This window comes from Hakea prostrata, chromosome 1, assembly GCF_041222555.1.
Source record: "Hakea prostrata isolate BN-2017 chromosome 1, UWA_Hpros_2, whole genome shotgun sequence".
NCBI classification, from domain to species: Eukaryota; Viridiplantae; Streptophyta; class Magnoliopsida; order Proteales; family Proteaceae; genus Hakea; species Hakea prostrata.
In genome coordinates, this window is record NC_142600.1 from 26,168,905 (window position 1) to 26,195,793 (window position 26,889).

At 39.3% G+C, this 26,889-nt stretch overlaps 2 protein-coding genes across 2 annotated transcripts; one reads left to right on the forward strand and one right to left on the reverse strand.

Moving 5' to 3' along the window:
- Positions 1-3,412: 3,412 nt before the first annotated feature.
- LOC149028495 (PITH domain protein (DUF1000)) lies at positions 3,413-20,218 on the reverse strand. The gene is made up of 8 exons (XM_089137146.1): positions 19,986-20,218; positions 19,785-19,871; positions 19,552-19,675; positions 12,841-12,889; positions 12,680-12,737; positions 12,525-12,571; positions 12,337-12,414; positions 3,413-3,501 (listed from the first exon to the last, which is right to left on the reverse strand). The coding sequence occupies exons 1-8, from the start codon at positions 20,022-20,024 to the stop codon at positions 3,450-3,452; spliced, it is 534 nt and encodes a 177-aa protein (XP_088993272.1). The 5' UTR covers positions 20,025-20,218; the 3' UTR covers positions 3,413-3,449.
- Positions 20,219-20,369: 151 nt separating this feature from the next.
- Positions 20,370-25,856, forward strand: EMB3119 (Ribose 5-phosphate isomerase, type A protein). Its single transcript, XM_089137136.1, has one exon. It carries the CDS (start codon positions 20,543-20,545, stop codon positions 21,416-21,418), a length of 876 nt encoding a protein of 291 aa, XP_088993262.1. The 5' UTR covers positions 20,370-20,542; the 3' UTR covers positions 21,419-25,856.
- Positions 25,857-26,889: the final 1,033 nt, after the last annotated feature.

Sequence of the window (26,889 nt, forward strand, 5' to 3'; positions counted from 1 at the left end):
CAAATACACACACACCATTCCCCATCATTCTCTCCAGCAGTTCTTAGTTCTCACCTGTGAGTCTGTAGATCAACCTATTATTAGTCTATCATGCTATTCCCTTCTTATCTTGTAATCCAATCCATCCCTACTACTCCCTCTCTTGTCCACCTTAATTTCAAAAAGACTATTCAACCATCTTCCTCTTTTCATCTTTTGTTCTCAAAATTATCTCAAATTACTGTTGAAACATGTGGGGCATCCTTCAATGTGTTTGATAATTTATGAGATTATGCTGAGCTTTGTTTGGCTGAGTTCAACTTTAGCACGTTATATAGCACTTGCATTCACACGAAGAAAGAGAAAAATGACCTCCTCATTTCCATTAAACGTGTTGTGTGTAATTTTGGTGACGGTAGAGCCTAGATTCAACATGGGAGAGACCAAATATTGATATTTCACATGAAATATTGTCTTTATTATTAAAAATTTTCTCCGATCAAAGGCCCAAGTACTGATATCTTACATACAGAAAGAGGGTTGGAGAAGAAACTTCAAAATTACGGGGAAAAAGGCCCCTTGGCCCCAATATACTTCCGCCCATGGATTTATCTTATGTCTAATCCTTCAAGATCAATTCGAAGAATGATTGATAGTTGATATCGATTAAAGATCAAACAAAGTGGATCCTTGCAAGGATGAACTAAGAAGCTCGAACCTAACCTTTGTTTTCAACCTATGTAGAGGGCAAACATTAATCAGAGATGGGAGAAACCTATCTAACTCTGGCTGTAGTCAACAAGCAGTGATGAATTCTGGTGCCCACTTCACTCATAGTCCCAATCGTTTAGCAATTCCTTATGACCACATCTTCCCCTATTAGATATCAGTTCAGCACAACTTGAGTGATGGGGAGTGTCTCCCATTTGTTAATTACCTCCTTGCCACATCAGGGTGGGACAGTGAGTAATACATATCATACATATCAAGCTTAAGCATCACAAGAGACTGGTTGCAGTGACTTACTGATACCTTTGCCATTAGCATTGACCATCTTCAACCCAGAAAGAAAAGCAAAGACTGTGTATGAATATAGATGGGGTGAGATGTAAGTTGAGCCATAAAAAGAAGATTTTCAAACCAAGTAATAATATCTTTAGCCACTTTCAAACTCTAAGATTGGTGGGTTAATAGTAATCCTCCTCCACTAAAATTTTATATCCACCCAAGAACATGAAAGCCAACTTTCTTAGCTTCCACCAAGTGGGGGATTCTTAGTGGAGGATTTCAACGGATTATATGATATAGTCAGCACTTAGCACCACTAAAGAATTGCATTCAACCCCAAATAATCATAGTGAGGAAATGTGTGAAATTAAATCAAACATGTCAAAATATAATGGAAAGAGGAACTGCCATCCCTTAACTAGTAGAAACAAGCTTGTTACAGGGCAGCAAAATTAGATCATGGGAAGTTCATGCTTCCTTGTGTTCAAGCTGTGTATGGAATGACATTCCCCTTATCAGATTTCTGACTCGAGAGACACAAATTTGGGTACTCTTGGATATCTCAGTTTGGTTAAAATGGAATTCGCTTGGCAATGTTAAGTAGAGACAGCCTCTACCAGTCCCCCCTATCATTAATACTTCTTCACTAATCCAACCGAACACACATGAAGTTTCAAATCATGGGTGAACTGAAAATGCAATAAATCCAATGCCGACACCATAGTGTAATAGCAAAGAACCATCTCTTTCGCAATAGCACCCGCCATGTGCCCAACATTTAACAACCCAACCCCAATGTTCCACCTATGTTTATCATTGATACTTCTTTGTTATTGTCCAGGTCCCCTGGTTTGTCTGCTTTCAATTAATACAAATAACCCAACCCTAATGCACCACAAGTATAAAGCTGCAAAAAAATCTAATCAACGAGGCCCCATAACTATTTGTATGGCGAACTAAAAGATGAAAAGGAGAAGCCATAGGCTACCATTTATTGTGGTTAAAGAACAAGGTAATAAATGGAGGAAACTATGAAGATTGAAAAAATTTCCTAATTCAAAATTTTAGATTCCACGTGTAACAAAATCCTACTCTCTTTTTTTATAAAATTTTATTTAAAAAAATATAAAGACAAGGGCGCTTAATTCATAAATAATCATATATGTAATTTTCCAGCCCAATGATTTTCTAAAGAGGAAAACGAACCCCCAAAGAATCTTACTTGTATCTTACTCCATTAAAGGGAAAGGAGAAAACCCTTAAAAAAAACTAAGTGTTAGGACAAACAGAAGAATGCAAGGATCTGGAATTTTGGAGTTAGCAGCCCATATCACCACCAACTCATACCCCTTGAGAGGAAAAAGGGAAGAAAAAAAAATCTCACATCACCCCCAACAGGAAAATATTAGAAAGAGAGAGAGAAAAGCCAGCGGTCCAAAAGCCACCAAACTAAATGAAGAAAGGATCCTTTTAACCTTTTTCTTTTTCTTAATTTACAACAAAGTAAGGGACTGAGAAAGCACTCAAAGCAGTAACGTTGGCACAAACCACGAAGAAGAGACAGCCAAAGAGAAAATGAAAGCCGGATTTTTTGACTCTGAGCTGAAGGCCCCAAAGTGCTCCCCCAGACAAAAGTATCAAACTTGAGGAATTATTTTTTTCAGATGCTCAGATTTTTTTAAAATTACTCAGAAAGATATTTAAAAAAATAATGTAAATCAAATAAATTTTATTTTTAAAAATAATTATTAAATCTTAAATTTTGTAATAATTTTTTCTACTCAATTGATTTTTATCATACACTACCTTAGATTACCTTCAAGTTTTTCATTACAAATAATAAGAGAATTGATAGTTACAAAAGATAAGAAATTGTCAACTCTAAAATTACCAAGAGATTGAAGGAATTAGTAAACCTTTTTTTTAAAGATAATTTAAATAATTCAGACTATTAATTGTGGGCGAAAAAAGTTATCATGAAATTTAGAATTTCATAATTATATTCAAAATAAGATCTATTGAAGTAAAATTTTGAAAAAAAAATAACTTTTTAAATAAACGTTTTTAAAAACCCACCATAAGAAAAAGATTAATGACGTCATCATAGCGACGACTATTGCGACCATCCTTAAGCCGCCGACAGAAAGGTAATGCTGAAGGTTTCAGACCTTCCACACGATTAAGATTCCATAGACAAGACAACAAAGGTTACTCCAGTCTCCAGCCTACAGGAGATATGATTATGTTTGTCTTCAGTTTTGCCCTTCTTCCCGTTAAAAGACAGAGACTCTTGAGGTTTCAACGTAAATCGAAAATTCAAATTAAGTGTTTCCAAGAACTACAGAAGTGTATGTGATACAGAGAGAGAGAGAGAGAGAGAAGGGTTCCCCTCCGGTCTGATTAATACAAAGTATTCATGATTCGATTTTCTTTCCCAGTTCTTGCCATTCATTCCCATTGTTTCAGTGCCCATCATCTATCTTCTTCAACCCTTTCATGTCAGTAGTTTCCACCCTGCGTCACAGAAAAGCATGGGTTTTTTTTCCTTTTCTTTTTACACAAAATTAAAAAACAAATCCACAACTCCAGACCTTGCAATATACATTAACAGACATGCAAGTTATAAAGCAGAGAACAGGAAAATTAGTACAGTCAACGTAAATTCAGACCAGAATTAGATCAAAATTTTGCCCAAAATTCACACCCTTGACGATTGCAACTCATGATATTATTCAAAAGCAGAAGTCAGGGCCCAACCAAGATTCGGATCAGGTCACATGATTTCACTGGTTAAACCATAAAAATGACAGCATGACATGGTCACATTTGTGTAAGGCAGTTTCTGTGGGAGAGGATCCTTCACCAAATACACAGACACAGATGGGGATAGGGAAAATAGTACAGGCCTTATCTATGGGAGAGGATCCTTCACTAAATATACAGTCAGAGATGTGGAGGTGGGCGTAACAGTAACTTGCTAATAGAAAATTACTGCAGCTGCACCAGACTTTTACAAGATCAAAATCAAATGAAACGCAATCCAAAACCAAGACTAAAACTGGATTCAGTCTTTATGAGACATTGGAGGTTAATTAACCACAAAACTTAAGCTCCAGTGAAATGGAAGAAAAGCTACATTAAAATGCATGTTTAGAAGACAATAAAAGGGGGGAAGGAAGAAAAAAAAAGATATTATTATCCTCATTACATTTGTTTTAGGGTAATTTTCATCTGGACCCCCGAGGTTTGGTCTATGCCATTTTTAGTCCAAAAAAATCGAGACTTTGCATCTGCCTCCCCTGTACTATTGAAAAAGTCAACATAAGGACAAATTAATACTTTTAAGACTAATTTGCCTTTTTTATGTTTTACTTTTTATTTAAGTAGAATTTTAGCAAGATGGATGAAGAGATTCCCCTTCACCCATCTTCTTCATTGATTGAATTGAGCAAACGGCCTTGCAGACAGAAATGGTTTGGGAAATAACATGTTGGAAAACATACACCCATTGAGAGTGCTTGGCGAGGTGGGGTATGATTTTGGAGAAGAGATCGCTCTGTAGCAGGTTGAGTCTGGATTCTCCCACGATCTGACGAGCAATAGCGGTGACTATACAGAGATCAGATCCACGGTGACGACCGAGTAATTAACGGAAGCAAAGAATGATTCTTTTAAAGATGGGGTTCTATGCATTGTAATTAGTGGAGAAGAATCAAACATTATCTACTAAATTATCTCAAGGGATTTCTAATTTTACGAGAGAGAGGCTGCGGATTGCTTCCTTCATCATTCAAGTTCTTTGTTCAATGGGAGATAGCAAGAGGTAAAACCCCGGTGGAGGAACTAAATATCTAAAGTTTGTTTTGGTTGCAATTGAAAAGGCACAAATCTTTGTTTTTGCTCTTTTTATTATCGCAACGATAATAGACAAGCGAAAAAAGAAAAACGGCATGGATGATCGAGAGTCCTCAAGGAAGAGAGCATTCTTCTTCTCTCTCTCGATCACTATTTAAAAAGCCTCATTGGCTCGCTCTTTGTCTCACTTATCCAAGGGCACGTTGAGCTATGAATCTCTCTCACTACCAATTTCGGTGCAGCGTCACTGATTTGTAAAATTCAGAATGGGCAAACTGGGGGCTACTTCTTGGCCTAGATACGAATCTGATGGGGTTCTATGCATTGTAATCACCTTCGAGCTCTCTATGGCCGATCGGCTCTGCAACACTTGATACAGAGTAGGATCGTCGGTGGTTTGGGACAATCTCCAACGAATTTGGGGTGAATTGATGTTAATTTTGACTCTGCAAAACTGGGGGCGCCTCTGTTATCTGATCGTCGCTTCCGTTGCTCATCAGATCGTGGAAGAATCCAGACTCAACCTGCTACAACAATGTCAATCTCTTCTCCAAAATCATACCCCACTTCTAGCCAAGCACTCTCGATGGGTGTATGTTTTCCAACATGTTATTTGTCAAACTGTTTGCAATGCTGTTTGTTCAATTCAATCAATGAAGAAGATGGGTGAAGGGAGAATCTCTTCATCTATCTAGTTAAAATTCTACTTAAATAAAAAATAAAAGGGCAAATTAGTCATAAAAGTATTAATTTGTCTTTATATTGACTTTTTTTTATAGTACAGGGGAGGCAGATGCAAAGTCTCGATTTTTTTGGACTAAAAATGACATAGACTAAACCTCAGGGGGTCCAAATGAAAATTACCCTTTGTTTTATTATGTTTTTTCCTTTTCTTTCGGCCTTACAAACATAATGTATGCTTTCAAAAGACTACAAAAAAAAAATAAATAAATAAATAAATAAATAAGATATAAAACTCAAGATGACATTAATAATGAGGACATGTCTCTCTCTTTTCTATTTATTATAAAATCCCTAGTAATCTTTTTTCCTGTTTTTTGTCATCCAAACATACCAAGAAATTTTATCAACTTGCAACAACCTATTCACCAACCATATGCTGAAAGTTGAAACACCCTAAACAACGAATACTTTATATTTGGTCACCATCATATGTTGTTGACAAAATTCTCCCCAACAACTATCACAAAAATGTCCAAAAGAACTAATCCTGTGCCTACAGTTGTCACAATATATAGACAACCCAAGGTGCGTTAGAGGAACCTGGTAGCAAAGACAACACCATCAAGGAGAACGAGGTGTTGGATAAGCTGATAATTTTCCCAAACGAGAAAGGCTTCCTGCCATGGGTGCATGAAAAGTACAGCCATCAATGGCTGTGAATGCCTGCCCCCACCCCCACAATACACAGTTGAAAATACCCTGTGCTCTTTGCCTGTGGCTTAAGGCAAAACTTCACTCATCCAAAGAAGAAAAATTATGCTCCATGGCAGCCATGAGAATAATGCCCAAATCTTTGTACCAATCAGAAAAAGGAGGAGAAGAGGGAAGAGAGAGGGGGGGGGGGGTTATCAGGGAAAGACAATCACCTGAATGAATCTACTAGTTTCTGGCCATTCAGTTGGCTAAGCATTTGAAAAATGCAAACCAGAAAAACAATATAATGGAATCCAGGTGAAAGCTCAACCCATCCTAACCCTTCTCAGAGCCAGTGATACTCAAACATTTGGCAGGAGTAAATAGAATCCCAGGGGGAGCTCAACCCATCCTAATCCTTCTTGTCATGGCAGGGCGCATGCTCGTGTTTGGGATGTTGAGAACTACGGTTCATTTGATTTTTGGTTTGGTTGGATCATTTCTGTGGTGATTCCATGGTTCAAACTGGTCCAGGAATCGAACCTTGGTCCAGTTACATTAGTTGGACCCAAGTTAGTGCACCCCCGGCTTGGCCCTTGGGTTAATGGGATGGGCTGGGCCCGTAGAGGTCTCCAAGTGTAATTGAGGGCCCAGTTTTCAACTTCTATGAACTAGGCCAAGTCCATCATCTGGCCAGAGCATTAGGTCCATACACTATCGCTTTGTCGACCCCAACCGTAAACGCCCTTCTGAATCAACTTTCTTCCCAAGCTCCAGCAGCTATCATGAGCTTCCCAGACCTCCCTCTGTCTTCTGTGGTTGTGCTGATCTGCATCGGTAAGAGTTCTTGAGGTCGCCTCTGCGAGTACTCTCCGTGATGAAGGGCATCCTCCCCTCTCTTCTCTTCTCAGTTAGATGAAGGCTGCAGTGTTCTCATTACCCTCTCCTCTGCCATTTCTAGCATCGGTGTATCAACTAGTAGGCCTTCCCATGCTGCAGGTAAGCTCTACTTTCCTCACTGAACTCTGGTTACGTTTCTTCTCTGTTTCCATGTGCTGGGCTAGGATTCCAAATTGGATTCCATTGCCAATACCTGACCCCACAACCCACGCTTTACCGACTTGATTTTATCGACCTCGGCCACCATTCGCCTTATAACCATCCCTTGGATCAACACTCCCTGGTACCAATTTGATATGAACCTCTTAATCGATCAAGCAAAATATGAAAGATAACTTCAGTTTTGATGGAACCAGTCACCCCCTACAGCATAGGCTGCACTTCAGTCAAAGGCTACCCCAAAACTCTCATAAGACAATCAATGCCTCTTCTCAAGTTTCACCCCTTTTTTATCCCCCACTAGGAGTAGGTTATGGTCAAGGTGCAAAAAATCGCCAGCAAAAGGGGGTTCACTGGCTGGCGAAACCAGCAAAACCCCAAAATGCCGGCAACATTTTGCCGACATTTCTGGGGGTAGTTTCGGCTCCGGTTTTCGTTCTCTTCCAGTTTCTGCTTCTTGCTTGCATTTTAAAACAAAAAACTTCTTTTAAACTGAGAGAACGGCTTTGAAGTTTAAAATGAGAGAACGGCTTTGCAGTTCAAAAGGAGAAATACACTGCTTCTTGTTTTGGCAGTGAGTACCTTTGATTTCGTTTCTGCTTCTTAGTTCTTACTTGCATCCTTTTGTATTTCTCCTTTTGAGGCGGCGGTACTTGCTTATGATCAGGCAGTGTTTTCCACTCTTGGGTCACTTGCAGTTCTCAATTTCCGGCAGGGAAGGTGGTTGAATCACTTAGAGACATCGACAGGTCTGGTTTTGAACAGGGTTGCTTCCCCCGTTGTGGCACTGAAGAAAAAACCCTCCATGAGAAGAAAATCCATGTCTGTGAAGAAGAAAAAACAGAGAGCCCAGGATACAAAATGTGGTGGAATTAGAAGATTTAGGTGCAGACTAGAAAGCCTCATTTTTCATCTGGGTTTATGTTGTCTGCTAACGTGAAGAAACCTTAAAGGTTCAAAACACAGATTCAGCAGAAATTTTCGCCGACATTTCGTCGGTTAGGCATTTTCCAGTGCTATTGGTTAATGTCGTTTTAGGAGGGTCTTTCAGTTCGCTACTCACCAAACCGGAAAAATATCACCATGTTTCAGTGATATTTCGCCGAAATGTTTTTCCTTGGTTATGGTAACCCCCCATGCCTTTCTTTCCTCCATGTGGCCTGCTCCCAAGGCTATTACCTGACAAGAAATTTAAGTCTCCCCCACCCAATATGTAGGACCCTTGTTAACAATATCTTTGATGGAAATTCTAAGAGAAGAGAATGATAGCCAATTAATCTCAACCACATACAAAGATATAAATCTAAGAATTAATTTTTAGGACCAAAAGACCACCCCCACAACCAGCATACCATCCCATTTTTCCTTACAAGCCTAACCATAGAAAAGTTGGAAACCAAACTAGTAAACTCTCTTTCAAAACATAAACACATCCAGAAACAACGATACCAGAATCTCCATTCTAACACTGATAAAAGCAGTCTACTGTCGAAGTTGTGCCATTTGCCCCATCCAGTCTATGGAGCATAGAATTCTTAGCCTTCCATAAGTGCTAGCAGGTGAAAAATATCCCATTCAAGAATCACAACTAAAAAGCCCAGCTACAAGGTAGACTTCATCAGGGATCGGTTTTCACCCCCACAAGATTTAACTTCATGTTTGGCAAGCACAGGTTTGATTTTACATGAAGTAAGACCCTTAGTTCAACCTAACTGAGAATTTTTTCCACAACATATATATTTGTGTGTGTGTAAGAATCAATATATATTGAGGTTAGAGCTCAATGCATACCAACTCAGCCCCCTTCAGAACTTGTGGATCTATTCAATCTAAAATTCCACTCTAACTACTAAAATCTGTACCTCTGTCCTAAAATGCCAAGATTACCCTAGACTTTCTTTCATATAGTTTATATTTCTATTACCTGGAAGAATGCTATTTTTGCCAGATCAGCTTATTCTGGCTAATAAAATAGCTGAGAGCTGTTTTTTGTTTGCCGCTACATAGAACCTGGTGAGAACCAAACCAGCTTCAATTGGACCAACTGGACCTGGTTGTATAGGCACAGCTGATCTTCTAGAAGGGCCAAAACAGTGTTCACATGAAGGCCAAGAGCAACTCATGTGAAAAACTTTAGAAGGTTCAATTTTGTTTACATTCTTTTTTGGGAGAGTGGTTTAGGAATTTATTTTTTTATTTTTATCGAGTCATAATTGCCTTGTGCAGAAACCTTTGGCACTGAGTTCACCCTTTCTAGTTTCTATTTTTCCACGTAACTTGAAGAGCAAGCACCACAGCTCTTCTATGCAAGGCTGCACTCACCCTGTCCCCCCAACCCCCAACAGCAACAACAATGACAACAACACAAAAGAAAAGGAAAAAGAAAACAACAAACACCATCAATTTATTAATTAATGAAGCTTTTCTTTAGAGTATGTTATTCTCTTGCCCAATTTGAGTGATAAGATAACCTACGACCTAGCTGTTATAGCTAAACACCTAGGGTGTAGGGGGCGTCATTGTCAACTACTAAATCCTAGGGCTGATAGAGCATTGCCAAGAGGGATGAATCCATCTATTCGTCTTTCTTCTTTTGCTCAAAACTTGCGGTGAAAATTCCTGTGCTGTTCAAAACTGGAAGAAACCCTTGAATATGAGATCAACTTTGCATCAAGCTGCCATGCTGAATTGTTGCTGGAACCCCACAAGGGTGTGGCTATACATCATCCATCTCAAAAAACTCGATTGGATTAATAGGACTTTATTTTCACTCCACCTCCCTCTCGTTTGATCCATCATTCCATCCGTTCCAGCTCCCTCTCGTTCAATCCATCATTCCATCCATTAGTCACTCCATTCCAAAATTAAAAGACAAACTTCACATTTAGTCCCAAATGCCAGATGAATGGAGGAGAAGCGTCGTGGTTCCAATTTACAAAAATAAAGGAGATATTCAAAGCTGTAATAACTATAGGGGCATTAAATTGATGAGCCATACTATGAAATTATGGGAGAGAATAATTGATACCCATTTGAGACACTTAACTACAATTACGGAGAACCAGTTTGGGTTTATGCCGGGAAGATCTACAATGGAGGCTATTTACCTAATTAGGAGACTTATGGAAAGGTATAGAGATTGTAGGAAAGACCTTCATATGGTATTTAGTGACCTAGAAAAGCTTATAATAGAGTCCTTAGAGCATTAATTTGGCAAGTACTACAGAAAATAAGTGTTACAAGTAAATATGTAGATATAGTTAAGGATATGGATGATGATCCGGTGACAAGTGTAAGAACAGTGGGGGGACAAAGTAATGAATTCCCAATTACAGTTAGGCTACATCAATGATTAACTTTAAGCCCATATCTTTTTGCACTTGTAATGGATGAATTAACCAAAGACATTCAAGATGAGGTCCCTTGGTGTATGCTTTTTGCTGATGATATTGTGTTGATTGATGAGACTCGAGTGGGGATTAATACCAAATTAGAATCATGGAGAGCAGCTTTGGAATCAAAAAGCTTTAAACTAAGTAGAACAAAGACAAAATATCACTAATTTGACAGGAAAGGCTATAATGCGCATTTAAGGGTATTTTAGGGGTACTTGTAATCACTCATTTTTCCTTTTGTCATAAATAGAGAACATGTCTGTGGTCTCCTGAGACACAAGTCATCATTTTCCCATTCAGTTTCACATCAAAGATTAAAACGAGGTCCAATGACCAAATCTGAAGCTTGAGTTAGAAACTGAGAGTTAAACTTTCAGCAACTAGAAGAAGAATGAATTAACAGAAACCAAAAATTACCAAAGTAAGGCATAGACTAGAACATCGCAGGAATGAAGAAAGATATGAAGCAAGCATCCCCTAGGAAATAGGCTGACAACTCATCAACCAATCATAGCATAGCGTAACAGAGCATATTCTTAATCCAACGGGACATAAAGGTGGCAAAAGATAATTTTATTCAACAGCAAAATCATATGGAGCTCTACGACTAGTATATAAATATACAGACAGAAGAAACTAAGAGTACAATTGGAAAAGGGAACATAATATCCCTCAGAAAGTCAACCCAAAAGTCAACCATCAAACAATCAAAACTATGTAGTATTGATTCCCTTCAGAAGTTGGAAAAGATATAACAGTTTGTTAGGGCCTTGGGATCATGGTATTAAGCTACATTGAGGAGAGACATAGGGAATTAGGGTTAATTAGGGGTTATAAATAGGGAAAAGATGTGAGGACTGAGCAGGGGATTTTGGAGTTATGTTGGGCAGCTGTAGGCTGAGGGGCACCTTTGGGTGTGGGGGTGACTGGCACCATTAAAACTAGTTCTATCTTGTATTTCTTGTATTTTCATATTGATTTTTAGAGTGAATAGAAGTTTCTTATCAACTGGCATCAGAGGAGTTCGATCCCAGGGAAGTGATGGTATTGCCACGGTTTTCAGGTGAAGAGGATGTGCATAGACGGCTATTGGAGATCCTGTTGTTTTGCTGGGAACACCACATCGAGGGTAACCAACGGTTGGCAGTAGCTGTTCAATACTTGGAAGGAGATGCGTTAGATTGGATGTACAAGAGGTGCCGGCCGAAGTTGGATTGGGCAAGCTTCATGGAGGCCTTAACAATCGATTTCAGTGATAGGAAAAACAGGACAATCATCTCAGCTTTGAGCATCTATAGTACTGTGGTCAAAACAAGTGACAGAAGAAACGAATCCAATGTCCATGATGAGAAACATCTTCAATCAGAACTGGGGATGCAGGTAAGGCTCTTAACAATGAACGTCAGAAAATAAATGAACAGATCAAAAATACCCAAAAAGTCACTTTTGGCTCATTAGATTGCAACTAACACCTCCCGGTCAAAGCCAAAGCACAGGCACCCCTAGAAGACTAACATCTAAAGCAACTGCATCAGAGACTAACAGTGATGATAAGACAACAAAAACAACACTAAGCCAGCTCCTCAACAATGCAAATATGAAGAAAATAAAGATACTAAATAATTTTAAAAAAAAAATGGAAGATGATAGAAAGAATACTTACGTTGCTCCATAGAGAACAATTTTTTGAACTTTTGTGATGTCAGAACCAGATTGATTATCCTCAATAAAAATCGTCAAGCTGAACCAAATTTATGTCAACTATATCAATTTATTTACCAGCAATATATTACACATGGGAGAGAGAATTGGAAGAAAAAAGTACACTTGCACAGAGAAGTGTACACGTACCTACGAACACTCTGAAACTTGACATACTTTAAGATAACTGGCTTGCCCTAAGAAGTGAAACAGAAGTTGTTGACAACAATAACATCACCATTCTAAAAATCCATTTGTTGACTGGAACAACTGCTTTCAGTAGCATTTGAATAGAAAATCCTTACCTCAAGATTTTCTGGGGACAGCACAGCAGCGTCACTAGGAGGAAAATCAGACACATTACTGCAGAAAGAAACCAGCAGAATTAATACTGCATGAATCAAAGAAATTAAAATGTCTTTCAATCAGAGATTTTGTTCATAGAAGTAATCATCCTTGAAGTTACCTAAAACCCATATGTTCCCTGTTCGCAAAGAGCTTCACATTCTTGGGACCTAGCCCACAAAGACAATCACCCATATGAGTTATCTTCAAATGTAGTCAGTAGTTATAGTCTAGATGAACATATTTAATGAGGAAAACAAATTAAACAAATGAAATCTGACAAACAATGGATATATTAGCAATCAATAACCATAACTGAGGATATACAAGGCAAAAAGGGTGTCTGCCACAAACTGCACACTACCTCTACTGCATGACAAGAGAGAGAATGTGGAAGCTATGCCCCCACAAGTAGAAGCAGGGCTTAAACATAAACAATAATGAAAACTAGCACCAAAAATAAGAGGAATTAGAAGGGAACCATGAATATGCATGTCAAAGCAGTCACAACTTCAAAGTTGATAACCATAGAAGATCAGAGGGAAGTCTATTGTGTAAAAGTGGAGGGATTTTACCTATGAGGTCACTTCAAAGCAGGCACCTAAATTTTGTCCTAATACAAAAGTTAGTTACCAACCCTAAACAATGTTTTTAACCCTTTGAACACTTGAGTTCTATGGGTGGCATCACTCCAAAATGTGTGCAGATTGCAGGGAATCTGCTATAAAAAGGTCCCAGTACACAAGGCGCATTTAGCAGCTTAAACACTATTTTGAGAAGGCTGTTTCCAGGATGTGTACTCGAGACCACGCGTTCAGCAAGTGGGCTTTGACCAATGCACCAAGCATAAGGAATCCGCTACAGTGGTTGGAAATTTGGATCTTAGAGTCACGTATACCATGCCAGAGAAAATAGGTGATTTCAAAGGTGGTTGGAGGTTCCCAGTTCGTACAATTCACGAATCCAGCAGGAGAGATTTGACTTAGCAAAAGGTTATCCTATTATTGTCAGCATAGGCAGGGTTTTTACAATAATATGGTTCCAGTTCTAGATTACACACAACATCTAAAGCAAAGGGACTAGCGATCACTTGTATATCCATTTGTAAAGATAAGAAAATTTGGAAAAAGGGACCACCTCTTCCCTCGAGACAAAGATGTGCATAGCATCTGTCTCAACTATGTGCCTCCACATAGATAAGCCTCTTCTAGGAGGCAGCTGTCTTGGCTTTGGTGGCACTAAGTTGTTGTAGGGATCTCATATGTGCTTCATCTCCACTCTTCTCTTTGAAAAGAGCATTAAGAAGATTCCTCTTGAGCAACACTAATGTGAACACAGGGACCCCCTGTCTGAAACCCTAAGTAGGGCCTCTAGGAATGGATCCAAGAAGCTTCCATAGGCTGTCCGGACCCTGCAGGAGGGGTATTTTAGCCCTCAATTTACTACTAAACTTAATTTAGGATTTATTTAGGGCCTATTTGGTTACATGAATCCAGAGATTTCAAATCTCTTCACAAATGGGAGATTTATACCCGTTTGGTGTGTGCATCCCTGGATTCATGAAATCTAGGGATTTACCTTTTTACACTAAAAATGCGAAGCTGTAGATTTATGGGTATGAATTGAAACCTCTGAGCGTTAAATATTTGAAACATGACTCCGTAGATTTTTTTTTTTTTTTTTTTCAGATGAAATTATAGATTTCATTCCAAAGATTTAGGCTAACCAAATAGTTACTTTTATGAACCAACAACAACAACAACAACAACAATAAGCCTTGTCCCAACTAAATGGGGTCGGCTACATGGATTCTTGCCCTCCAACGTTACTTTTATGAACCATGACTACATAAATTTGAAATCTCTAAATTTTTGAAATCTCCAGACTCAAGTAACCAAACAGACCCTTACAAAATTCATTGAGTCAATTTAAGTCTAATTTGGATTTGTTTTAAGTCTTCTATTGTGATTTGAAGTTGTGTTCAAAAAAGTCCAGTTTGGTGTTAAGTTGGTTTCTTGGATCTTAAGTTATCTAATTAGCATGTGCTTAAATGGATAACTTAAAGTATGTAATAAGATTCCAATCTAAGGGTTAGAAATCTCGTAGTAATTTGATTCCTTTTTAAGTTAGATAAGAGTCCAATTTGTTACATATAGAATCTTTATCTGATAAGGATCTCCTAAGTTTGAGTCTGTTATTTTAGGCTATAAATAGCCTCTTCATTGTAAGTTATTTTGACGAACAAAGAATACTAAGTGTTATTGCCTAGGTGTGGCAGGGTTCCTTTGAGGGAGACCCTGCAGTTGTTAAGAAGCATTTTAAATTTCTACATTCTTCAAGAGCATTCAAGTTCTAGTAATTTAGCCATCACCTTCAACCTTCAAGCATTCAGTCCAACATTATCAAGTAAATAGAAGACCCCCACCCCAACCCTCTCTGTCCGCAGCCCTCCCCCACATACTCTCCCCTGTCTGCAACCTTCACAGCCCCCTCCCCTCTTGTTCAGGCCTAGAGAACCCTCCCTACCCCATTGCATATACCCTCAGCCATTTTCCCTTCAATCTCTACATTCCCAGCCCCTCCATCAAAGCCTAGAGTCCCTCCCCTTCCTTCCTTCTTCCCTACGGCACCCAATCCCAGCCCTTTAGGATTCATGGATTCCAAACCCAAATCCCCCCCCCCCATTCTACCCTTGCTAGAGTCACATCATTCTCTAGAGAAGTCCTAACCTTACTTTCCCCAAATCAGCCCTATTTTTGGAATCTAAAAATTTCCTACACATCATCTTCTTCAAGAAGAATTGCAAACTTCTCTGAAATTTCAGAAAAACCATAAACATTCATATATCTGCCTTATCTTCTCTGAAATAGTTCCTAAACTGCAGAATAGTGACATCTCTAGTTCTAAACTGCAGAATCACAACCTAGAGCTTCTACCAACCCTAGTGGAATCCTAGTTGACCTAGGATTTGAATTTTCAAATCTGAAATTCAACTTTCATCAAAGTATAGAGCTGAAAATCATTATCAACAGGCTTGGATTGTTGAAGAAACCCTAGAAAACCCTTGTTGGAATCTCCTGGGCAGCCACATTCTAGGAAAATTACTACTTTGTCCCTCACCCAAGGGTTTGGGTTGCTGGTTCTGCAGTTTAGAACTAGGGATGTCACTATTTTGCATTTTAGGAACTATTTCAGAGAAGAAAAGGCAAAATTATGAAAGTTTAAGATTTTTCTAAAATTTCAGAAAATTCAGCAATTCTTCTTAGAGAAGACAGAGTGCATGAATTTTTCAAACTCCAGAAATACGGCTGAATAGGAGAAACCAAGGTTAGAACTGTATCCTAGAAGATGATGCGACTCTAACAAGGGTAGAATGGAGGTTTTTTGGGCTAGGCATCAATGAATCCTAAAGGGGCTGGGATTGGGCACCATAGGAAAGAAGATAGGAAGCGAGGGACTCTAGGGTTTTATGTAGCGGCTGGGAATGCAGGAGATTGAAGGGAAAGGGGCTGAGGGTATATGCAACGAGGTAGAGAGAGTTCTCTAGGACTGAACAAAGAGGGGAAGGGGCTGTGAAGGTTGCAGACAAGGAGGTATGTGGGGGAGGGCTGCAAGCAGAGAGGGTTGGGGTGGGGGTCTTCTACTTACTTGAAAACGTTGAACTAAATTCTTGAAGGTTGAAGGTGATGGCTGAATTTGCAGAACTCAACTAGCACTTGAATGCTTGAATGCTCGAATGCTCTTGAAGAATGCAAAAAATCAGAATGCTTCTTGACAACCATAGGGTCCCCCTCAAAGGAATCCTGCCACACCAGGCAATAACACTCAATATTCTTTATTCATCGAAAACTGAAAATAGCTTACAATGAAGAGGCTATTTATAGTCTAAAATAAAAGACTCATACTCAACTTAGGAGATCCTTGTCAGATAAGGATTCCATTACATAACAAAGTGGACTCTTATCTAACTTAAAAAGGAATAAAATTACTACAAGATTCCAGCCCTTGGATTGAAATCGCATTATATAATTACTTTATCTATCTAAGGACATGTTAATTAGATCATGGTTGTCAAGGCGATGCTATGTGATAGAGGGCAATGAAAACCAAGGCATCACCTAGGCAAAGATGCGACGCCAAATCGTCTTGACCCAAAAATGGGCCAAGGCGACAAGGCGGCCACTTAGGCAGATGCTTTGACAACCTTGAATTAGATGACTTAAGACCCAAGTAACTAACTTAACATCAAACTAGACTCTTTCAAACACAACTTCAAACTCACAATAGAATAATCAAAACAAATCCAATTTAGACTCAAACTAACTCAACGAATTTCTAAAATAAATCCTAAATAAAATTCAGGAGTAAATTGGGGCTAAAATGACCAAAATACCCCTCCTGTAGGGTTCGGCCAGCCTATGGCAGCTTCTTGGATCCATCATTGAGGCCATTTTGGACAGGGGGTCCCTGTGTTCACATCAAACACCAACTCAGTATGGCCTGTTGCAAAGGAAACAATAATCCTTGTGCATGAACTCATCCTTCTTGTCATACTTGGTCCTAACCATCTTAGCTTGTCAGGGTTTAACTGAAGCCTTCCTAGGGTTGGATAGGGCTTGCAGGTTTATCTCCCTCCCAACCCAATAACTGTATGACTTTCCCATCGTATCCCTTCTTACCTTTAGGACTTTCTTCTCTTCTAAAGCACACTAACAACTCTGCTGCTGCTGCTGCTGCTATGGCCAGAAAAAGAATTTGCATGTCACGGTGTTGCAGCTCCAGCAAAGCCCAAACTTGGAGACTATCCATAAGTTGAAGAGGACTCTTCACCAGGCATATTAGGAACCTTGACCATTAAAGAACTCTTTAACATAGCCCCTGATAAACCTCATGTGTTTGAGTCTTTTCAAACTCCTAGCCAAGAAAGCTACATGTATCTATGGTATCCGGCTCTTTCTCGAACTGGGGGGGGGGGGGGCGCGGCGGGGCCCCCCCCCGCCCCCCCCCCCCGGGGGGGCCCTTCCCGCCCGGGCCCCTTTTGGTCCTCTTTCAATACTAGTGTGCCTCCTATACCACCATAGAGACATTGAACCAATGAGGTCAAAAGTAATGTCCATATCCTTGCATGCTCACCCTCCAAGCTCCCTTCTTGAGCCTCACCATGCAGCCTCAAGCTCCTCCCCACTTCACTCTATAAGATCTAGGAACTCCTTGACCTCCATCATTGCCAGTTCCAACCAAGCTATACATCAGTTTATAGGAACCCCAACATTGATGGACTTGTCTTGGCTCCGACACTTCCTGTTGTTTAGACTGGTACTCATTCCAGGTATTCTTGCCCATCACCATGTCATGCACATCTAAAGAGGTAGACATGGTGTCAACTCCAACAAGCATGATCCCCTACAACTAAAAACTTTGACACTGCAATTGTCACAACCTCATATCTTTCTAAGCAACAGGATTGGCACTCAGAACTTCTGCTAGCACTAATCCAGCCTTAATTGACTTCTTCAGGGAATTGGGGAAAGAAATTAGATGACGAAAAGAGTCCAATTGAATTACACTTAAATTCACAATGCGTGAGTGCTTACTTGCTAGGTGCCTAGAACAAACGAGAGCACCTCTGTTCATATGGACCCCAACCAGCTATGAATGGCTGGGATTTGTATGCATCTTTTGTCCAATGGAGAATATTCTAGTTCTAGAGACTAAAACTTCACATATCCTTTGTGGATGATTCTTGCAGCTTAGAGAACTTTAGAAGTCCCCTCCTTGTGTAGCTATTTACAATCTTTACATGCTTCTCTAGAACCTTCATTTCTTCTAAGGGCTGTAGAGGTATCTCTAGCAATATCTAGACTCCTTACATCTGTGGAGAGTTCTAGGAGCATAATTGAAGAATCAGATTCTGAGTCCAACTCAGTCAACCAAAAAATCAAGTTGTTCCACTTTTATTTTTTTGGGTTTGAAGAAAGCACATCATTACTGAACTACAATAAAATTCTGAGATATAACAAGATCTGACTAAGATATCAAGATACCTAGTGTAATAAATCTTATGGCATCTCGTCTCGGAATCCAAGAAAAGAGATGTTACTGACCACTCTGAGTTTCCAATCTATGTCAAGATGATGGACCCTTCATAGCCCAATGTGCAAGCTCATGAGCTAGTAAGCTTGGTCTGTGGGCCTTTAAGGCTGTGACAACATGTTTGCCTACATACACAAAAAGCAGCAACAAAATTTTGAATTACTTTTACGTTTTCCATGCTAGTGATCACTGGTGTTAACCAGCCAACAACTGCCAAAGGAGGATAAAAATCACTGTCTGTATGTAGCCATCTGATTGCACTACATGAATCATTACAACATGTCAGCCTAACAAACCCCCCCCCCCCCCGGCCGCTCCAAAAGAATCTTTCACATACAAAATCTTAAGTAAATAAAATCCACTATTCAAGAGAGAGCAAGGCATATCATATTCAGACTTCAGATTCATTCTTATTTATTTATTTATTTATTTTAACTATTACTTGAATCATATCAAGTCTAGATTCAAATGTTTTCAGTTTAACAAAAAACAAAGTAGCACAGCAGCTTAAGGATAAGACTTATTTCATACAAGGAAAAGAGCACAAAGTCGCCATCACTGATTCACTATAATGAAAATGAAGAAAAAAGTAAGCAATAAATAAAAAGACAGTAAAAAAAATCGCTAATCAACAGTAATTACTCCAACAAAGAGACAGCAACCCTGTCAGATTAAAATTTGCAAACGGGAGGAGACAAAACTTCGGAAAGTAAAGGGGATGAACCCACTAATTAATCACCTTCCTCGTTAGGACCCTTGACAACGATAGAATGCAGCTTAATGACCTGGGTGAAAGGAATGTAAATCAAGAGTTGTTCATCCGCATCACTCTCCAGATACAGGCCCTCGTCTTCTCTGTAACCCTAACAAAAGAACAAAAGTAAATTGATTAAGATATAAGAGTACAAGAAATGGGGTAAACAAAAGGCACAGAAATGAAATATGGCAAAACCAATCCATCCGCTTCATTACCTGTTTCAGGGCATTGACAAGGGAATGATTGGAGTTGTAGTTGAGACATTCGATACTACTCCAATCAATGAAGTCCAATAGATCCACCTGATAAAAAGATTTGTGTCTAATCAAGAATTCTTTTGTCGAACCCAGAAAGGAACAACTTTGAGAATGTAAGCAAAAACAGGGAACGGGGAAGACTGGATTAGGGTTTTTTACCTGTGATCTTTGTACAGCAGATGTGGATTCCGAAGACATGGCGAGACGGATCAAAAGATGACTCTACAATAGAAAAGACGAAAATCCCAGAAAGGATGGGAATTGGATATGGTAGTGTAGAGTGGACTGCTATATTCTCTCCTCCTTTTATAGCGTTGGGAAATGAACCAGAATCTTTTCTCTGTTCAAGTCTTAAGAACAACGCAATGGCCGCTGCGTCGCTGATTTGTGAAGGGCTTCCCTGTCAGGACCTCGAAGAGGGCATGGAAGGCATTTTAGCCATTTAGGGTGGTAATACTGTCATTTCCCCTTCAGCCTTGTCACGGACTCACGTGCTAACTCTCAAGTCTCACTGTTTTTTGACTCTAAATGGAAAACACTACTGAAAATCTCTAAGCTTTCATCGTCATCACACACAGCCCATCAACAACCTCAGAACCTCGTCTTCTTCTATTAAAGGCCAACAGAAAACGAGAAAACAGAAGAAAAGCCACTTTACACCTTCCGTTCTTCTCCTTTCTCTGCTGCTTCGATCTGATCGTCACTCTCTATTCTCAATGGCATCCATATCCCTTCTCTCCCCTTCTTCTGTCAAATCTTCCTCCTCCACTATCCAAAACGCAGCGACCCGTCTTATCCCGCGAAGCCCTTCGTCCCTGAGCTTTCGCACCCCTCGTCATGCTTCATTGTCAATCAGAGCTTTCTCCACTCCTTCCCCATCTCCACCTCTCACCCAAGATGACCTCAAGAAGCTGGCTGCAGATAAAGCTGTTGAATACGTTAGCAGTGGCATGGTCCTAGGTCTGGGCACTGGTTCCACTGCGGCTTTCGTTGTTGCCAAAATTGGCGAGCTTTACAATTCGGGCAAACTCAAGGACATTGTGGGGGTACCCACATCGAAGCGTACCGCTGAGCAAGCTGCCTCACTGGGTATTCCCCTTTCGGTGCTCGACGATCACCCTCACATTGATCTTGCTATCGATGGGGCCGATGAGGTCGACCCAAAGCTCAACTTGGTCAAGGGACGTGGTGGTGCTCTGCTGAGAGAGAAGATGGTGGAGGCAGCATCGGACAAGTTCGTTGTTGTGGCTGATGAGACAAAATTGGTTACTGGTCTCGGTGGTAGCGGCCTCGCTATGCCCGTAGAGGTCGTGCAGTTCTGCTGGAAGTACAACTTGACGAGGTTACAGGAATTGTTCAAGGAAGAAGGGTGCGATGCAAAGCTCAGAGTGGATGGAGATGGGAAGCCTTACGTTACTGATAATTCAAATTATATTGTTGATCTGTATTTCAAGACTCCAATCAAGGAAGCAGAAGCGGCAGGGAAAGAAATATCGTCATTTGAAGGAGTGGTGGAGCATGGATTGTTTCTCGACATGGCCACTGCCGTTATTATTGCCGGGAAGGAAGGAGTGAGCGTGCAGACCAAGTGAATTTTGATTTTGTGGGGTATTATAGGTTTGGATTTTCGTTCTTATAATTCAAAGTTCCTTATTTGTTGAGAATGGTTTTCCCACGTTTGTGAAATCTAGTCAGATTATCAATTAGAAAATCTGTATTTTATCCATTATCCTCTACTTGGGTTTTTGTGTCTAATGAATGTCTAGCAGCTATTGGGGAACGCAGGCGTAAGTTTGATTACTTGGGCTATTGGTAACTTTTGTTTATGAAATCTGCAAAGTCCTCAAGGGGTTGCTCAATTGGTAAAGACCAAAGTTCCCTTATAATTTAGAGTCATAAATTCAAACTTTCTTGAGGCCTATAAATTTGTGCTTAGGTCTCTGAATCCCACGCTAAAGAAGTTGCGGGAGTGGAATTTTTCGAAATGAATGTGAATGATGCTGCCTTGTAGAACTCAATGAATTTTCCTCTTTGAATTACAAATGGTGATAGATATTTCCATCCATTTGCTCTTAGTACTCATTAAAGATTGAATGCTTGCAAACGATGAATGTGGGTGACTTTTGGCTTTTTGTTTGGTACTTGCCTCATATTCTGCCTTGTATGCATTAGAATAACAATACAGAATGAAATGTGTAAAACCCACATCACAGAATTTAACAAGGTCTGATTTGAGCAGCTTTTGTTCCAAGTCAGCAACTTGTATCTATACATGAATCTGATCATTGTAAATCACACGAGATGTAATAGCCATCATATGAGGATCATTGAGATGATGTCAGATCTTAACCGGCTTAAATATTCATCAAGTCATCTAAACTCATTTCTAGGCATTCTCTTCAAGCGAGAAAAACTTTGAGCTGAAAATTGGAGTAATTCTCTGTGGAATATTGTTCCTACCAAGTAGAAAAGGTTTGGATTCAAAAAGTCAAATGTGTATAGGAAATCTTTTCTCAGCCTTTTTTTATTTACTGCTGCTAGTTCACATTTTATTGTTTATTACAACTTCCAAAGTGATCCTTCTGTCACTGTCCAATCAACATAATGGAATTCCAGACCCTCGGTTCAGGTGTGCGGGACCCAACTTTGCCTCTGAGACAAGTTTGACAGCATTGAGTTTCAACATTGCAACAGAGATTCCTGAATTTGACATTTTCCAGTGCTTCTCTGGGAAAAATAAGTTTCAGAAGAGTGAAATGCCCAGGGTAAATGTTATGGTACTGAGGTACTCTCTTCTAATACTCTGGTGTGTCCATGTGTCTCTACTGGGTTTTTAGCATATGTGCTAATCAACTGGAGTTTTGTTGTGCAAAAAGCTAGAAATATTTCGAGCTCGAATGTCTACTTTTCTTGCAGCAGAAGATCAGGCTGTGGTTGCAGAGGCCGACTTGGATTTTAAAGAGGGGAAAGCAAGTAGCAGATAATCTCAAGAATGCTATTCTTCTAACCCTGGCAAGAAAACACCGCAACAAAGATAACTGAGTTTTCTGATTATGTCTCTATTGCCGTTAGCAGCTTCTGATTTTGCTTATCATATATGTAGTCTCTAGCATCATTCAGCTTATGAATGCTTGTAAACAGTAGAGAAGAACAAGTTGAAAACTGAGCAGCACCAGCTTTGGTGCACATGATGGGTTGTTTTGGGACAACTACTTGATTCATGCACGTGTAAACATAAGTCCCCATTATTCTTGTTTCATATAAAGTTTCTTTTCTCATGCATGTTAGAATGTTATATCTTAGACTACTGTCGAGCAGGATTTGCTGATTTTGCAGGGGCTTCTCTTTGTCAACTGATGAATCCGTAATTGCCTTTTCAATGGGTTCAGTTTCGTTGCATATGCCCACGTGGTACCAATTGTTTCGCTCTTTAGATATGGCTAACAGGTTAGATTGAAAGTTGAGCCTCCTTTTGAACTTATAAACTAGATATTGTTTAATCCAATATCCATTGCTTTTGGGGAATTTGGTCATCTGATTGATGGATATGACTGATTTCTGATTTCACCTCATCAACCGATGCACTATGCTGTCATGAATTGAGAGAACAGTTACCAGTTCATATTACTGTGATTTTGATCCGGTAATAAACTTAGAAGGTAATTTAGTTCTGCCCAAAAGATATTTTCTTTTGTTGCCATAATCTTGTAAGCTGCCAACTGTTGATGGGAACGTTCATTGCTTAATTCTTGAAATCAGAATCTTGAATAAAGAGTGCTGTAGCCTTTTAGGATTGTTTAGCATGGTCTACATAAATAGAACAAGAGGTCCATCAAAGCTCTGTGGAGTTGCAAGTAAATGTAATGGAAGGGAAGGGAAATGAAATTGTTTTAAACAAATAAAAGAGGAACATTCATTTGTACTCATAGCCTATGTTATTTTGTAACCTACTTAAGATTTAGTACTATATTTAGTATATTACTCTAGGAGAATGTTTCCATCTGGGGATGTAGTTTCCGCTAGCATTCCCAGATGAAATGACCTCTTTTGCACACTCATGCAATGACCTCTCTGCTTTCTATGTATTGAATTGATAGGGGGGCTTCCATTGGCTCTGACCTCCACACATACCATCCTTAACCAGGCATGAAGAACCTTTTCAGGTGTAATATTTATTTAACTTTACAAATCAAATGAATTTGATTGTAAAGTGAAGCAAGATTTAATAACCACAGTTGGGATTATTTGGAGTTGATCACACAAACATGTTAGATAGTGATTACAAAACTTTCATTTTTAGGAGGGATTTAATTTCACTTCCCTTTTGTTATATTTCCCTTGCAAGTGGATGCAGTCCAGCTGGATTTAGTTTAGCAACACCTCTGGAAATTGTGAGTACTTTGTTTGGGATTTCTCTTTTTCTGATTTGTTGGTTAAATCTATTCTATTTAAAGTAGGTTTTGAGTTTCAAATCACAATTATCAAATGAATAGTTACTGTTTCCACCTTGACTTGTGCAGCTAAAGGATGTTTGAAGTGCTAAAAACCTGTTGCTCTTTCCTCTCTCCCCTCCCTTGTGTAGGACAGAATTATTCATGGAATAGAAGGTCTGGCACTGAATTTTTGCAATCCCTTGTATTTTTACATTTGAATTTTTATAAACTAAAAGGTATAATTCTGACCTGTTCAATGGTTGAGGGTTCTGCCCTCTTCAATCAATAGACTAAACTTTTATGACCTTAAATCTGTTACTTGATTTCAGATATCATCTCTAGTCAAGACTGCATTGATATGCATGCAGGATACAATAAGAAATTTAGCATCCGAAGTGTAGATTTTTGGTTATTGCTCTTCACTACGGCAAGGCCAACTTCTTTACTTTAACAACTTAAGTTATCGTTGATCTGATATTCCTTATTTATCCATTGCATAAAGAAAGGATATTGGTCTTTCAATTGTTCTTTGACTTGCATGCTTGCTGGGTTTTCTTACTAGTATTGGTTGATTTGATATGCCTTGTTTATTTGCATGCACTATCCTCTTTTAATTTTAAATTGATATAGTAGAAGGACTTGGGACTTCCTGTTGTTCTTTGACTTGCATGCTTGATGATATGGGTTTTCCTACTTGGACTCTGATTAAGAAGTGGATGAGATAACAATGACTGCTTTCTCTTTTATTCTTGTCAAATTGTTAAATACACATTGGTGGTTCTGGGAATTTCTTGAATCTGTTATAAGTGGCATGTTTGTAATCTCGCAGGTGAACCTTATGAAGGATCCAAGAGCTATAATCATTTGATGTGTTTCCCTGACCTTGTAAACTTAACTTTAAAAGCAGGAATAGTGAGGTGTGGGTGTGGGAGCTTTTGAGAAGTGGGACAAAATCCTTTCTAATTATGTCTCCCAGTTTTTGTAGTAGATTGCCATCCTCAATGAGCATAGACATATTCTGCAGTGAATTGTGTAAATCTAGTAGATGCTATATTACTTTGTATTTAATTTGGTTCTTTTTTGGTTGTTTTGTATTCTGTTAAATGATATCCCAATAGCAGTAATATGTAGTGGCTGGATGATAAATTATCTAGTTTGATGAATTTGTAATGTATACAATCGCAGGAGCTTCTTCTAGTTAAATCCTAAACGTGGTTATGTTTCTTGACTTGGTTTTCCGCTTTCTGCTTGGTTCTGTGAAGCTGTTAAAAAGAGTATGCTTTGGGATGAATATATCTGTAGATGCAAATCTTTTTTATATATCTACATAGGAAGACATTACAGACTAAACATGTTTTATGTAATGGTTTATGTAACAGTTGTCATATGTAATCAAAGAAGAAGAAGATCACAGAACCATTGCAGAAAATGCAGCAAGAAAGAAGATCACAGGACCATAGAAGCACAAGGAATCGCAAGAAAAAAACCAGAAAAGCAGGCCAAAATTATTCAAGGTACAAGAAAATTAGCACAGGGGATCAAAATCATTTGCCAATGACTTTTGAGACTTTTAGGCCTTGGGCTTCACTCTATCAAAGCATGTACATCGCATACATTGCAGTCCAAGCTAATCCAAAAAAAATCTGCCCCCCCCCCCCCCCCCCCCCCACAACACTATTTTTTTTAAAAACTTCCCAAAATTTTACCCCGATATCAAGAGTCTATATTCGACAAGGAAAGCACTCCCAAGGAAACGATTGACAGTTTGAAGAGTGAAGAGAGTCCTGTCGTTTTCAACAGAGTCCTAGTGCATTCAGGCGACTGGCAAATTTGAAGCATGAAGAGTCCTTCTGCGTTAAGGTTATTAGAATTAGATTTAGAGAGTCAAGAGTCATAATACATCTAGGTTAGAGTTACATTACAGTTAGGTTTCTTTTGAAGAGTCCTACTCGAAGTAGGCTGATTTTGTTAATTAATTCGATAGGAATGTAATTGCTATAAATAGGGGGGAGGATGAGTAGAAAGGATATAGAGAGAAGTTTATGTGAGAGCCATTGCTCTTGGGTAGCCGTAGGAATCACCTACTCGCTGGTAGATTATATTGTTTCTTATTCAACTTTTATTCAAAGTCTCGTTTTTCTTCTTGAGTTATTCCACCTTGTTAAGTAACCTCATTCGTGTACTTAACAAATTGGCATCGGGCCATCGATTCTAGGGGAATGGTCAAGAGTCGAATGGAGCAGGGGTAGAGGAATTGGAAAGTATCGTGAAAGAGATTCAAGGTCAAGTGGGACTCCTAGCACAAAACATAGAGAAAGGAGAAAAGGCCAATGACGAGTTTAGAGATGAATTAAGGTTCATGTTATCGCAAGGAAAATCAGCAGAGATGCATACCTTAATGCCGGAGGTGACTAGAACCGATGGAGTTCCGGACATCAACAAGCGTACGATCGAACCGGAGAAACCGAGAGACTTCCTTCCTAGACATCTTGAGATGCCAATTTTCACGGGGAAGATCCGATGGGATGGATCGCACGAGCTGAAAGGTACTTTGATCCGTACAAACTCAGCGATGAAGAGAAACTCGTAACCGCAACCCTTTGTTTTGAAGGTGCAGACTAGGATGGATA